Below are 14,256 nucleotides of genomic sequence, written 5' to 3' on the forward strand. Positions count from 1 at the left end.
CATGGCATCAGCCTAGCTCACAGCAACCTCAAACTCCTGGGCTCAAGCAATTCTCTTGCCTCAGCCTCCTGAGTTGCTGGGACTACAGGCATGCGCTACCATGCCCAGCTAATTTTTTCTATATATTTTTAGTTGGCCAATTAATTTCTATTTTTAGTAGAGACGGGGGTCTTGCTCTTGCTCAGGCTGGTTTCGAACTCCTGACCTTGATCAATCCACCCACCTCAGCCTCCCAGAGTGCTAGGATTACACCCAGCCAAGATATCTTTTATAAAGCAATTTCTTCTAGAGTTCTCAGGTAAAATTACCTTTCCAGAGTTCATTTGAAATAGTCTCAACTTTATTCTTTTTTTTCCTTTTATTTCATTATATTATGGGGGTATAGATATTGTTAGGGTTACATATATTGTTCCTGGCCCCACCCCCCGTGCCAGAGCTTTAAGTGTGTCCAACCCCCAGATTGTACGCACCATCAACTTTATTCTTATCTTCATTTGTTTTATGTAAAGTGAGATAACTTGCTATTAAAGATTGCTATATAAACATTTCTTTTTGAAATTTATAATCATTTCAATGCTATAGCTTTAATATTTTACTTTTTTCAAGCATTTAATTTATATATGGTGTGTCCTCTCTTAAAATGTATAGTATATAGTGTTATATCACCAACTTCCTGGCCAATTTTCCTTACTTCTTTATTGGGGAATAGTAACCAGACCCACCAGTTCACACATACTTGCTTTTGTGCACATTAATAAAGGTGCCCTGTCTGGATGGATAAATTACCAAAAGATTCCTCTGCTTCTGACATATCCTATGTCATTGTGTCCTGCTTGGAGGGTGGCATCAGCCCCTACTTGTGCCTTCTGCAGCATGCCTTTAAGCCATGCATAAACTACTCACCTATACTTAGTGGCTCTAAGTGGTAATTCAGTGTAAATTAGATATCGCTCATAATCAACTAGACTATAGATAATCCTTTATAAACAAAGTGACCTATTAAAAAGTAGAATAATTGTTCACTAAAGTAATTGTTAAATGCAACCTTCAATTGAAACATTAATAATATTATATTTAACTTACTTTCAAAGTTTCTAAAACTTGGTTGTGTAAAATGTGGGTAAATTGTTATAGTTTTGGGGGAAAAACTTTGTTAAATAAAGCTAAAGTTTTTTTTTTAATCATTTTTTTAATGTGCTCAGTGTTGCCTGCCTAGAAACACACAGACACATACACATATTTAATTTCTCATTATGGAAACTTTTTAACGAATACAAAAGTAAAGTGATGAAGCCCCATGTATCTGTTATTCAGCATCAATAGTCAATGTATTGTTTTATCTGCTTCCCTCCCATTTTGCTCACCCCAGATTATTGTGAAGCAAATCTGAAACATTTTATTTTTAGTGTCAAATCTTCAGCATCTATTCTAGAAGACACTCTTTAAATTATAAATAATAGAAGCACAGTACCATTATCATATTTAAGATTAAAAATCATTAACAATATTTTCCACCATCTAGTCAGCATTTAGACTTTCCTGATTGTTTCATAAATGGTTTTTAAAGTTGGTTTGTTTGAATCAGAATCAAAACAAGTCTATACAGTATAATTGATATGTCTCTTGAATTACTTTTAATAAATAGCTTCCCCCTTTCCTTTTTTTCTTGTATTTTATTTGTGCAAGAAAGGGCCATTTTCCCACTTTCTGAATTTTACTGGTTGTATCTCTGTGGTATCATTTCACATGTCCAAGAATATTTTTTATTTATGTTGAAATATATGATACCTCATCTCCTTAGACTGTTAACACATTTTTGTTTAGGTGGAGTAATTAATGCTTTACTTATTTGTTGAAGAATGATGAAGTTCAAAGATTATGTAAACATAAAAGGGAGGATCTGAAGGAAAAGGAACAAACCTCAGAAAGTAGAATAATTTTGTAATGCTCCACTTTTACAGCTCTGTGATTATTTTGATAACATCATTTGTTGTCATAAAATATTATAGGATACTAGAATATGAAATTGTAGCAAGGGTAGGCATAATAAGTTAATTTTGGTTGAAGTAACATTGTTAACTTTTTTTATTTGCAAAAAAGATACCAGGTGATCAGCACTCCAACAGATTTTTTTATGGTAATGGAATATGTGTCTGGAGGTGAATTATTTGACTACATCTGCAAACATGGACGGGTGAGTTAACATACTATCTAAACCTCTAAACTAAAATTCTAAACTAAAAAAGAGCAAAGTACTAGGAAATAACAAACTTGAAAAGATATCTTCAAAGCCAGAGTTGCTTTTGTAGTAATGCACAAATAGACATACACAGTATTAGACAATTTTTTTTCTTAAAAGTGTATCTTTTGAAATACTGATTTTAGAAAATGTGTTCTACTTAATTGCCAGTGTGATGCCCATGCTTTTCAGAATCTGTTCTGTAAAAGCATGTTGAGGTTTAATTATTTTCTTTTCTTTGTACTTCCACATACATTCTGTTTTAGTTTGTTTTACTGTCAATTCCCCAAAACATTGTGCACATTTAATAATGTTAATTGAAAATTAAATACTACTGCCTAGCAACAAAGAAAAACCTGCCTATTGACATGTTGAGCTTTGACAAGTTTTTGGTTTTTTTGTTTTGTCTGATTTGTTGAGAATACGAACACAATTATAGCTTGCTTAGTTATATGTAACCTGATTATGAAACAAATATTCATGGTAGATAGATATCCAAGATATTCTTAATGCAGTTTCTTTTCTATTTGATAGGTTGAAGAGATAGAAGCCAGGCGGCTCTTTCAGCAGATTCTGTCTGCTGTTGATTACTGTCATAGGCATATGGTTGTTCATCGAGACCTGAAACCAGAGAATGTGCTATTGGATGCACACATGAATGCGAAGATAGCTGATTTTGGTATGTAACTCCAGGGTTGTTCTGAAATGTACTAGCTGCCTTTTAAAGTGTGTCAGCAAAAACTCTTATAGAACTAAGAACTTTCCATTTCAACCTTGTAAATAAATCCTATACCATGAAAAGAGATTAGCTGCTTCTTCATTTAAATATACTTAAAAAACAGGAGATACCTTTAGAAAAATTATCAAGATAAATCCATTCAATCTATGTTTCCTCCCAAGGAAATGATACTTAACTGTTTTTTTGGAGGGGGAGAGGAGTCCCAAACTCTTTTGAAAATCTGATGAAAGTATGCAAACTTTCCCTGATGAATGTACATAAACAGTGGTACATGAAAATTTGCATGCAGTTTTGGAAAAAGCTTTATAGCTCTTCTGAATTGATTCATGAAGAGGTTAGTGGATCTTAGGGTTATATCTAAGAACTTGATTAGAGAGAATAGGAGTTTTTGTAAGGGGTCAAAGAAAAGGTAAAATGTGAATTTTAAGTTCCACACACTTTCTGGGGTAAACATACCTGGAAAGGATGCCATAGTAGGGTGTTTGAGGTAAAGACTAGGAAGTAAAAGATTATAGAAAAAGAGAGACAGAAAGGTGCCAAAGTTTAGTTTTACTTATTTAAAATTTTTGTCTATATTTTGCCTTTAATCTAAAAACCAGGAAACTACTTTTTATATTTCTCTTCCTTCTCTAAATCATGCAACTCAATTTAGTGCTATAGTGGAAGTAGATTCTTTGTTAAATTATTTTTTCTTATGTTGAATTAAAGGTTTCTAAATTAAACACTTTTGGAACATAATCTGTTTATAAATTGGGGCCTGTCTGGTTTCTAGTTACAGAATTTTAAAAAAGGCTTTTGAAAGCTTAGTATAAAAAAGTAGTAGTCTCTATTTTTAAACTGTTTAAGTAGATTGATGGTTTTATGTTCAGAAAAGTCAATATAATTTAGAATATCCTTATTTGTGAAGTGAATCAACATTTTTATTTAGAAAGGAAATTGAATTCTAATCATACATGTGATATGCGTTAGCATTTTTTGTCACAGCGTAAGTACTCTGAAATGGTTTCTTTCTCGTCTAACAAATGCTTTCTACTGCTTTTTTAATAATTAAAAAAACAAGGTGTATGGCACATTAAAGACTTGAAATTTTACTCATTTTTAATCTATATCTACTTAAAAAATATCTACCACCAGGTAAACATTACTTTTGTTTTCAGGACTATCTAATATGATGTCAGATGGTGAATTTCTGCGAACTAGTTGCGGATCTCCAAATTATGCAGCACCTGAAGTCATCTCAGGCAGGTAATCATATGTCAGTGAAGAGTGAGCTTTTTGTCATCTTGCATTCATTCTGGTAACATTTAATTATACTATACTCTTTTAAAGGCAAGATTTTTAGCATGATAGAAACAGATTGTTCATTTATTTTATTACCATTGTTTAGGGGGACTGGTTATATTAAAACTTTTTAAATATTTCATTTAGCTGTTGTTATAAATGTAGTTATGAAGTTTTTCCTTTTTAAAAAAAATGACTGAAATCTTGATTTAATATATATTTCATTTTAGAAAAATGCAGGTAAGAGAGTAAGCATTTTTTAAAATTTAGTGTAATTTATTTATCAGACATGATCTTTTAATTATACTTTAAATATTTTATAAAGAATATACAGTATTGATTTGTATTTTGTCTTTGGAAGAATGAAATTTTGGGGGGTAATATTTCATGAAATTAAACTATACAAATAGTGATTGTGTACACATGTAACTAATTCATTGGTACGTTATAAAAAGTGTTTATACAGATTACAGTAGTAAACTCAAGTCTTTATACAGTGACCAATGTGTGCTTTAAAAAGCTAACAGAATTCTATGAGAGAAAATATTGAAAAGGTATTATTGGCAGTAACAAATATAGGAGTTTCTTAGTTCATTTTGGCGGCTATAAGAAAAATACCATAAACTAGGTGGCGTATAAACAACAGAAATTTATTTCTCACAGTTCTGGAGACTGGGAAGTCCAAGATCAAGGTGCCAGCAGATTTGGTGTCTCGTGAGGGCCCACTTTCTCATAGACTACTGTATTTTCACTGTAACCTCGCATGGTGGAAGGGATGAGGAACTCTCTGGGGTCTTTTTTAATAAAGGACACTAATCCCATTCATGAGAACAGAGCCCTCATCATCTAATCTACTCTCAAAATTCTCACCTCCTATACCATTATCACCTTGGGGGTTGGAATTTCAATACATGAATTTTGGGGGAACATAAACATATGTAAATGATGGATAGCAATTTTTGTAGAAAGAGATTATATTCTTTTCATTGGAATTGTAGAGATTTTCTTTGCTACCCCAGACCCAGTTTGAATTTGATAATGTGCTATTGGGAATTTTAATGCTGTAGAAAGTGAGAGGGAAAAAAAGAATAACATTCTAGGCATAGGTTATGTGGATCAAAGCTTATCCTAATTCTATGGGCTAGCAAGTAGTAGGTCCTAAGCATAATGTGATACAGAGTAAATACTGTTTATGCAGTATTAGATACTTTAATGGTTCAAATGTTCTTTAAAATAGATGTGCCTTTAAAAAAAAGACAGGTGTGCTGCAGATAAAAATTCTAATATTATACATGAATTTTCTTTCTTGTAATAGTTTTATGTGAAAAAGATTTAGCCTATACACTGTAGTATTGTTTTTCCAAGTTTATGGCTATCTACTTTGATGTTTCTCTCAGAAATCAATCACAGAAATTCTTACATTTTTAAATTAGTAAGTGAACAGTTAAATGAGTTTGTGACAATCAAAATGACCCTATTCATTTGGCAGACTTGAATAACTATTCTCTTTGAGAACAACCATTGAGCATTGGTGAGTGGCCATGAACTTCATTAAAGACCTTGGAAATCAATAGTACTGAGTCTGTACTACATATATTTATAGAAGCAGGGTACATATAGATGAGATAAAGTGATACTTGCGTTTCATGTTTGTGTTGTCATCTTTTTTTCTTAGATTGTATGCAGGTCCTGAAGTTGATATCTGGAGCTGCGGTGTTATCTTGTATGCTCTTCTTTGTGGCACCCTCCCGTTTGATGATGAACATGTACCTACATTATTTAAGAAGATCCGAGGTGGTGTTTTTTATATCCCAGAGTATCTCAATCGTTCTATTGCCACTCTACTGATGCATATGCTGCAGGTTGACCCCCTGAAACGAGCAACTATCAAAGACATACGGTGATTATTCTCTTTGTTCCTGTTATGTATATTTTCTCATACAATATTAATAATAGTAATGTTAATTGAATGCTTGCTTTATGCTAGGCTTTGTAGCACTTTATAAGAAGTTTACTGGCCTTGTTACATAAACCTGATGTTGTCACTTACCTTTCAAATACTTCAGATTGCTGCCCAAATCTTTTAGCTTAGGTAGCAAAGTATACAAGACCCTTCATAAGAATGCTCTGCTTACTTCTGAAGTCTCATTTCCTGCCCTCACCACCTCTTGTATCAGTGCTTCAGGCACACTGAACATGTCTTTGTTCCTCAAGCTTAACATAGATTGTATGCCTTTTTATGTCTTTGTTTACATTTTTCTTCTTGCCTTGATGCTCTTTCTGCCTTTTTTGACCCGACAGACTTCCATTTATTCTTTAAAGTTTTGCTCACATGGCACCTCCTTTGGGAAATTGTTTCTGATTTCCCCAGGCAATGTTAGGTGCTTCCACTTCTGTTACATCAACATTTTTTTCATACTTTTATTATTTCATTCTCATCTTCTACACAGGTGTTTATCAGTGTGTCTTTTCCTTTCTTACATTATGACTACATCAGGGTAGAGAGATTGTCTTACTCATCTTTGCATACACAGTGCTAGAGGCTTGGGCATATAGTATATGCTGAAAAAGTGTCTAAAGAAATTGCAAATGGAAAAACAGAGTGAGATTTATGTATTTTACATATGATCAATGCCATGAAGCATAAAAAATTTTGCCAACCTTTTGAATTCAGTAGCTGCTAGTGGGTTAACTGTGAAGGATCTCTTGTCATGGGAGAAACTTTGGAAAGTGCTATTGCTGATGCTACTGTGAATATGACCGTTAAGTAGCACAACTAGCAAGATAATTCATTGCCTTCTGCTTATTATTTATTATATCAATATTTCTTAGTGATTTTTCCTTCTTACCTAAGTTTCCATCCATGTTTGTTTATAAACACTTTCTTTTGACATCTTTTCAGAACCTTCCCCCTTCTCTTCATAAGCCAGAGTGACTATTTTGAGACCTCTGACTCTTGGAATATTTAAATAATGGCTGAGGTAGTTGTTTCTGTGACCACTTCTGATCTCTTTTATATGGGAGGACTGTTGATTCCTTTTGTATTTATGTATCATTTTCTTTCCCAAGTCTTTCTTCAGTGTTCCAGGCCTCATGCATAAAAATGTAAAAGTGTAAATTAGCCACCAGATTTAGTTATAAAAATGAACTTAGCAGGAAAAAAACCCTTTGTGTTCATTTGGGCTTTAACATAAATTATTCTTTTAATTGACTTTTCCTTAGAAAATTAGACATGCTGACCTACTTGCACCTGCTTGTATCAGCATATAAATTTAGAATAGTGAACGGATTGATTCTGTTATTTCAAAACAGATGTTTGTATATTTACAGGTTTCAGAAGAAAAATGTAAATAAGTCTACTGAGAAGAGTTAATTTATACATAGGTAGATGGTATAAAGAGTGTCACTCATCTCTGTACTTAAGATAATAAATCTACAGTTTTTATCTTTTTATCTATATTCACTTTTTTAATGTTTGGGAATTCTTGATTGGATAAAATACAATTCAACAGGGAAAGGAATTACTAATTATTGACCAATTACTGTATGCCAAGCATTTTGCCATATCCTTGACCTATTACATTGATTTTTAATAGGTAGCTATTATTCTAATTTTAGAAACCATGAACCCAAGCTTAGAAAAGTTATGTTATGATTTTTTTATGTATCTGTTTGCCCCTATTAAATTGTTAAGTTTCTTTAAATTAGGAACTAATTAGGAACTATTAGGAACTATTAAATTAGGAACTATTAATTCATAGCAAAATGCACAAGGTCTGACACACATTAAATGTTGAGTAGGTCTGTGTTTGTTGAAAATTACACAGCTAATAAGAGACAGAACTGGGGATCAACTCAGAACTTGCCTGAATTCAAAACGTATGCTATTTCTACTAGTCCATATTGTCATATCAGTTCTATGACATCTATCCTTCCTCCAGTCTGTCGTAATACTTTATATATTTCTTATGCTACTATATACTGTCTTAACATTATTTTTTTTACATATTATATCTTCATATTTATTTGTTCATTTAATCATTTTTGCTTTTATTCATTCAACAAATATTTATTTAGCATCTGCTCTGTGAAAAGTCCTCTGCTAGGTGCTGGGAATATAGTATTAAAAAAGATGAACAATGTCATTATGGGAATCACATCTTTGTGTTCCCCCAGATGCCTTGAGCTCAGTAGTAATAGTATTAATATTGTGATTAAAAGTGAGGGGTCTTAAGTTCAACTCAATACGAATACCAGTTCTTCTGTTTATTAGCTGTGTGTGCTTTAGTTACTTCCTATCTGTAGTAGAATTGTTGGGAAGATAGTCATAGATTGAACTATGTGAAATTGCTATTTATTTAGGTCTAAAAACATTTGAATATCAGAAACTAAAAATATTCAACTTAATATAACTAAAGCTCTTAGAACAATGTCCAAACTAATATTTTTTAAGTGTATATATGAAAGTCTTTCAGCTGCACTTAAAGAAATTTGGGCATGTTGTAAGGTTTCTAAAATTTGATAGTCTTTATAATCTTTTTTATTTTATTTTTTTCTTTTTTTGGACTATAGAAAAGGCAAGTATAACCTGTTTAATCTTAAGTCACATATTATATCAAAGTCAGGTATCAGGTAGTAGTGATAGAAAAACATAATTTCTAGTGCATGTGAAACGAATTGATTTTGTTTCAGACGAACCTTCATAAACATTCTAGTTACTGCTCACTTTGGTAGAGTTAATTCAGAAACTGACTCCTGAAAACTAAAAGCTAGAAGTGTGGCTTTTTAAATTGGGAGTTATCTTATTATAAAGAATTATGGTTATTAGACTAAATGCATGAATTAGAAATCAAAATTTAGATTATTTCTCTATCGTTTTTTGAAAATTCATTTTATTGATATAATTCACATGTCATAAATTTATACCTTTAAAATATATAATTTGGTGGCTTTTACTATGTTTACTAAGTTGCACAGTCATCACCACTAATTCTAGAACTTTTTTATCATCCCTGAAAGAAATGCTATAGTTGCTCCCCATTTTCCCTCTTCCCAGCCCCTGACGACTACTAATCTATTTTTTGTCTTTTTACCTCTTATGGACATTTAATATAAATGGAATCACACAGGATGGGCCTTTTATGTCTGGTTTCTTTCATTTAGCATAGTGCTTTTAAGGTACTTCCATAGTATAGTATGGATCAGTACTTCATTCTTTTTTGCTTGAAAAATATTCCATTGTATGAATATATTCCATTTGTTTATTCATCAGTTGATGGACATTTGAGTTATTTCCACTTTTTGGCTTTTATGACTAATGTTGCTATGAACATTCACATGCACAGTTTATACAGTCATATGGTTTCATTTCTCTTGGGGGTGTATCTAGAGTTTATAATTGTTGTATGTTGTCGTTGGTCTTGTTTGTTTATTAGTTTTCCTGAACTAATTCTGTAAAGTCTGTGTTATTTGTATATATGTCTACTGAAAACTCTCCTTGTTAGCTTAATGGTTAGCTAATGATCAGATAGACATTTCCTTAAATGCCCTAATCTGTCTCCCACCCTTTTTTGAGGGGCTCTGTGTACATGTTGGGGTGTATCTGTAGTGCTGCTTAGCCTTAGCCTTAACTCTGCCTTAGCCTTTACTTCTGCTTGCGCAGAGCCTCAAAGTCTGCCAGTGATGAGAAATTAAAACCTTCTCAGTTTTTTATTGGGTATATCCACAGCCCTGCAAATGTTACTGGCCCTCTTGAGTCCTAGGAGTATATCAGAAACTTTTTAAAGACCCCTTTGAAAATCTCATTCCCTAATTTTTCTTTTTAAATTTTTTTGGTCAGCTTCTTATTTACTTAACTTTCATTGCTGCTTCAGACAGCTTGAATATTAGACAGTTGCCAGTGATTTTTTTTTTTTTTTTGCTGCTGTTGCTGTTGTTGTTTTTGACAAATGCCCAAGGTAAAAGGCTATTTGCAGTTGAGTGAGCTCTTCTGAGTCAGGTCAAGAAAAACAAGGCCTGTTAGTAGAGGTTTCCAGGGAAATCATAGACATGTCAAAAATAGCATTCTCTTAGGATAGGACCTTTGGGGAGCTCCAAAGCTATTCTGTTCCTCTTTCCCCCCTAACCCCCTTTCCCTCCCAACACACCCCAGTGGTTATTGTGCTGCTAGTTTTCTCACTATATGATTATGAGGCTGTTGGTTTTCAAGGCTACTCTGGAGCTAGAAAAAGGGAGATGGATATAGGACAACTTAAAAAGCTACAAATCTGACCTTTACTACTGAGATTCAGCCATTTTTCTCGAATAAACACTCCTCAGATTGTTGTAAGCTTTGATTAATTTCCAGAGCTCTGAAAAAGTCTATTTTGACAATCTTTGCTAATATTTCATTGTTTTATGGGTGAGTGGATTTTTGTAGTTCATTTTGAAAGGGCTCAACTTCCCTATTTGTCATTGATATTTTAAAAGTGTTAGACATGTAACATAATTTTTTGTCTTCTGTTATTTATTTTGAAAAAAATCTATCTCAGCTATTTTTATTCCTAAACGTTAATAGGTGCTTAATATTATTATATAGCAAATAAATATTTATTTTTGTCTTCATATTTCATATGTCTATCCATCATTTATTTATTCAGCATTTATTAAGCATTTACTCTGTATAGGCTAGTAGGGTAAAGCTAAATAAGATATGGTCCCTGTTTCAAGGAGCTCCCAGTTTCGTAGGGAAGATTAAGAAAAGATCAACAACTGTAAAAAAACTGTTGTTATAGATCTACTAGCAGGTATGTAAGTTGTATCTTTGTATATATCTTCAGGGCCTGGCACACCATCATTTCTCACTTAGACTATTGCAGCAAGCATCATCATCATCATCATCTTCATCTTTACAATTCAGTTTCTATACGATAAGCAGAATAATCTTTATAGAATGCAAATTAGATTATGTTACCCTGTCTGTTTGAAAACCTTCAGTGGTTTTCATTAGCCATAGGTTCCAGCCTCACATCCTTTTTATACAATTCTCAGGAATATCTTATTTTGTTTGCTGTGCTGTCTCATAATTCATGCTTTCATGATTTTGGGCTTACTTCACTTCCTAGAACATGCCAAAACTCTTCCTTGTCTCAAAGTGTTTGCACATATTGTTTCATTTGCTGGGAATACCTGTTCCTTAATTCTTTGCTTAGCTGACTTCTGATCATTCTGGTTGTTGTCTGCTTAAATATTATCCAGAGTGGCTTCCCTAATCCCCTGCCTCACATCCTAAGTTATATATTCCTATTTTAGTTTGTGCTTTTATATACAATCTTTATGACAGGATTTACATATTTGTATTTTTGTAACTATATTTTTATGCATATTTGTTTAATATATATTCAGCTAGAATATAATCTCTGTGAGGAGGAGTATATCTTTGGCCCATATTATGTCCTCAATAAATGTACACAAATGAATTAATCAGTGCACAGAAGACATTCAGTCAAATATATTTTTATCTGAATTTTAGCTTAGGGTGTACTCAATTCTGCTGGGTAGCAATGCTTAACAAAACTCTTGAAGGAGTAATTTGTGTTAGATGAAAAGGGGTGTGATACTATAGGATAGCAATAGGAACATCAGGTGGAAAGGTCCAGAAGTGTGAGAAAATAAGACTTAGGAGAGCAGTTCTCAAACTCTTCAGTTTTAATATCTTATAACTCTTAAAAATTATTGAAGACTTAAAAGAGGATTTTTTAAGAAATGTAGGTTGTAGCTATCAGTATTTACCATAATAAAATTAAAACTGAGAAATTAAGAGAATATTTGATTTACCTAAAAATAACAATAAGCCCACTACATGTTAATTTAAATATATCTTTCATGAATAATAACCGTATTTTCCAAAGCAAAAAAGAATTGTGAGAAGAGTGGCATTGTGTTACACTTTTGCAAATCTCCTTAATATCTGTCTTAATCAAAGATGGCTAGGTTCTCAGATCTTCATTCAGTCTGTTGCTGTATTTTGTATTAGTTGAAGTGTATAAAGAAAGTCTGATCTCACTCAGATAAGTGGTTGGAAGAGAAAGGAGTATTTTAATAGCCTTTCAGATAATTGTGATATTCTTTGATATTAAAACAAAGCTTAACATTTTAGTTGCAATATCAAATCAGAAAATATATTAATTAATTTTTGTACTTTATTACATTATAATTAACTGGTCTGTCTTGCAGTTTGAGTGGATCTTTTATGTATGTATGATTCTATAACACTATGCATCAGTTATTTAGAAAATACTGAGTTATTGAACCATGCAAGTTTTCAAAATAGTGACACATTTCATTATACACTATCAAAATATCATATTAACATCATCAACACTAACCATCAGAAAGTCTTGAGTCTTGGAAAACTGTCAAACAGGTCAGTACAAATTAGACAGAATTTTACATTTTTGCTTGAAAGCTTGCATTTTATCATTGGCAACCAATACTGCTAGCTATTTCCTTGAAGTAAGTGACAGGCTTACTTATTCATTTTTGAGAAAATGTCAGTCAAATACTCAAGTCTTAATAACCAGAGTTTTTCCAGGGTAGGGATTAATTATCTTGCCCAGGGTCACACAGCTAGTAAGTGGCAGAGTTGGGAGTGGAGATCAAATCTTTCTATATGTTGTATTGCCCCATGTGTAAATTATTTGGGACTTGCCAAAGCATGTTCTTACAATAGTGTATTGTGGTGTTTTTCCTAGAGAGCATGAATGGTTTAAACAAGATTTGCCCAGTTACTTATTTCCTGAAGACCCCTCCTATGATGCTAATGTCATTGATGATGAGGCTGTGAAAGAAGTGTGTGAAAAATTTGAGTGTACAGAATCAGAAGTAATGAACAGTTTATATAGTGGTGACCCTCAAGACCAGCTTGCAGTGGCGTATCATCTTATCATTGACAATCGGAGAATAATGAACCAAGCCAGTGAGTTCTACCTCGCCTCAAGTCCTCCAACTGGTTCTTTTATGGACGATAGTGCCATGCATATCCCCCCAGGCCTGAAACCTCATCCAGAAAGGATGCCACCTCTTATAGCAGACAGCCCCAAAGCAAAATGTCCATTGGATGCACTGAATACGACTAAGCCCAAATCTTTAGCTGTGAAAAAAGCCAAGTGGCATCTTGGAATCCGAAGTCAGAGCAAACCATATGACATTATGGCTGAAGTTTACCGAGCTATGAAGCAGCTGGATTTTGAATGGAAGGTAGGAAATTGTAGTGTATTAAGATAATTTGTAGAAGCCATTTTGCTGTATAGTAAGCTGCTCTGAGCTGCTACGTAGAGTACTGAGGTCAGTAAAAAGTTGGTTTTGATTTAGATATAAATTCAGTAGTCTTGATACTTTTGGCTGACAAACACCATTCTTTCCAATAATATATCATGCGCATTCAAAACAAATAACCTCTATATTAGGATGAAGAGCTATTGATGTTGGGAACCTACATGTTTTGAATTATAGAATAGCATTCTTGGTTGAGAAACAACAAATAATCAACTTGAAATCATCTGAGAAAAAAGCCTGTTTCAGCATGCATCGTAGAAATAAAAAGTCACGAGTCTTCAAAGATAGAATATTTTTTCTTTCTCTTTTTTTAGGGAGTTGTTTTTTCTTTTCTTTGGAGGGCAGGAGTGGATGGCTGTAATAGTGGTCAAACAGATTATACCATCAAGACATATTTATTCAGTAAACAAATAGTTTCCTCCAAGTTGGGAAATTCTCTCTTAATTGGCTGGTGCTTTTAGTACTTCCTCAGCCTACATTTTGCTTTTTAAAAAAATTAGTACTCAATTTCATTTCAATTCTATTTGAATATATGGGGGGAACACATTTTCATTTCAGATACTCCTTTCACTCTTATTCTTTTCTTGTGGACTGTCAACATTTTTTTTAAAGGAAGAAGAAAAATGCTTGAACTTACTGTGTAAATATTCATTTGGCATGTTTGCATAAATCAGTTTCATTC

At 32.9% G+C, this 14,256-nt stretch overlaps 2 protein-coding genes across 2 annotated transcripts in view; one reads left to right on the plus strand and one right to left on the minus strand.

Moving 5' to 3' along the window:
• The window catches only part of PRKAA2 (protein kinase AMP-activated catalytic subunit alpha 2), a 67,682-nt gene that overhangs the window by 43,297 nt on the left and 10,129 nt on the right, over positions 1 to 14,256 (plus strand). The window contains exons 3-7 of the mRNA XM_012785121.3: positions 2,101 to 2,194; positions 2,774 to 2,918; positions 4,136 to 4,223; positions 5,935 to 6,159; positions 12,992 to 13,496. Coding sequence (XP_012640575.1) covers positions 2,101 to 2,194; positions 2,774 to 2,918; positions 4,136 to 4,223; positions 5,935 to 6,159; positions 12,992 to 13,496 — 1,057 coding nt within the window. The remainder of the gene's footprint in view (positions 1 to 2,100; positions 2,195 to 2,773; positions 2,919 to 4,135; positions 4,224 to 5,934; positions 6,160 to 12,991; positions 13,497 to 14,256) is intronic.
• Positions 6,055 to 14,256, minus strand: part of FYB2 (FYN binding protein 2) — a 122,098-nt gene continuing 113,896 nt past the window's right edge. The window contains exon 20 of the mRNA XM_075998647.1: positions 6,055 to 6,143. Coding sequence (XP_075854762.1) covers positions 6,101 to 6,143 — 43 coding nt within the window. The 3' untranslated portion in view covers positions 6,055 to 6,100. The remainder of the gene's footprint in view (positions 6,144 to 14,256) is intronic.

This window comes from Microcebus murinus, chromosome 2, assembly GCF_040939455.1.
Source record: "Microcebus murinus isolate Inina chromosome 2, M.murinus_Inina_mat1.0, whole genome shotgun sequence".
Taxonomy (NCBI): Eukaryota; Metazoa; Chordata; class Mammalia; order Primates; family Cheirogaleidae; genus Microcebus; species Microcebus murinus.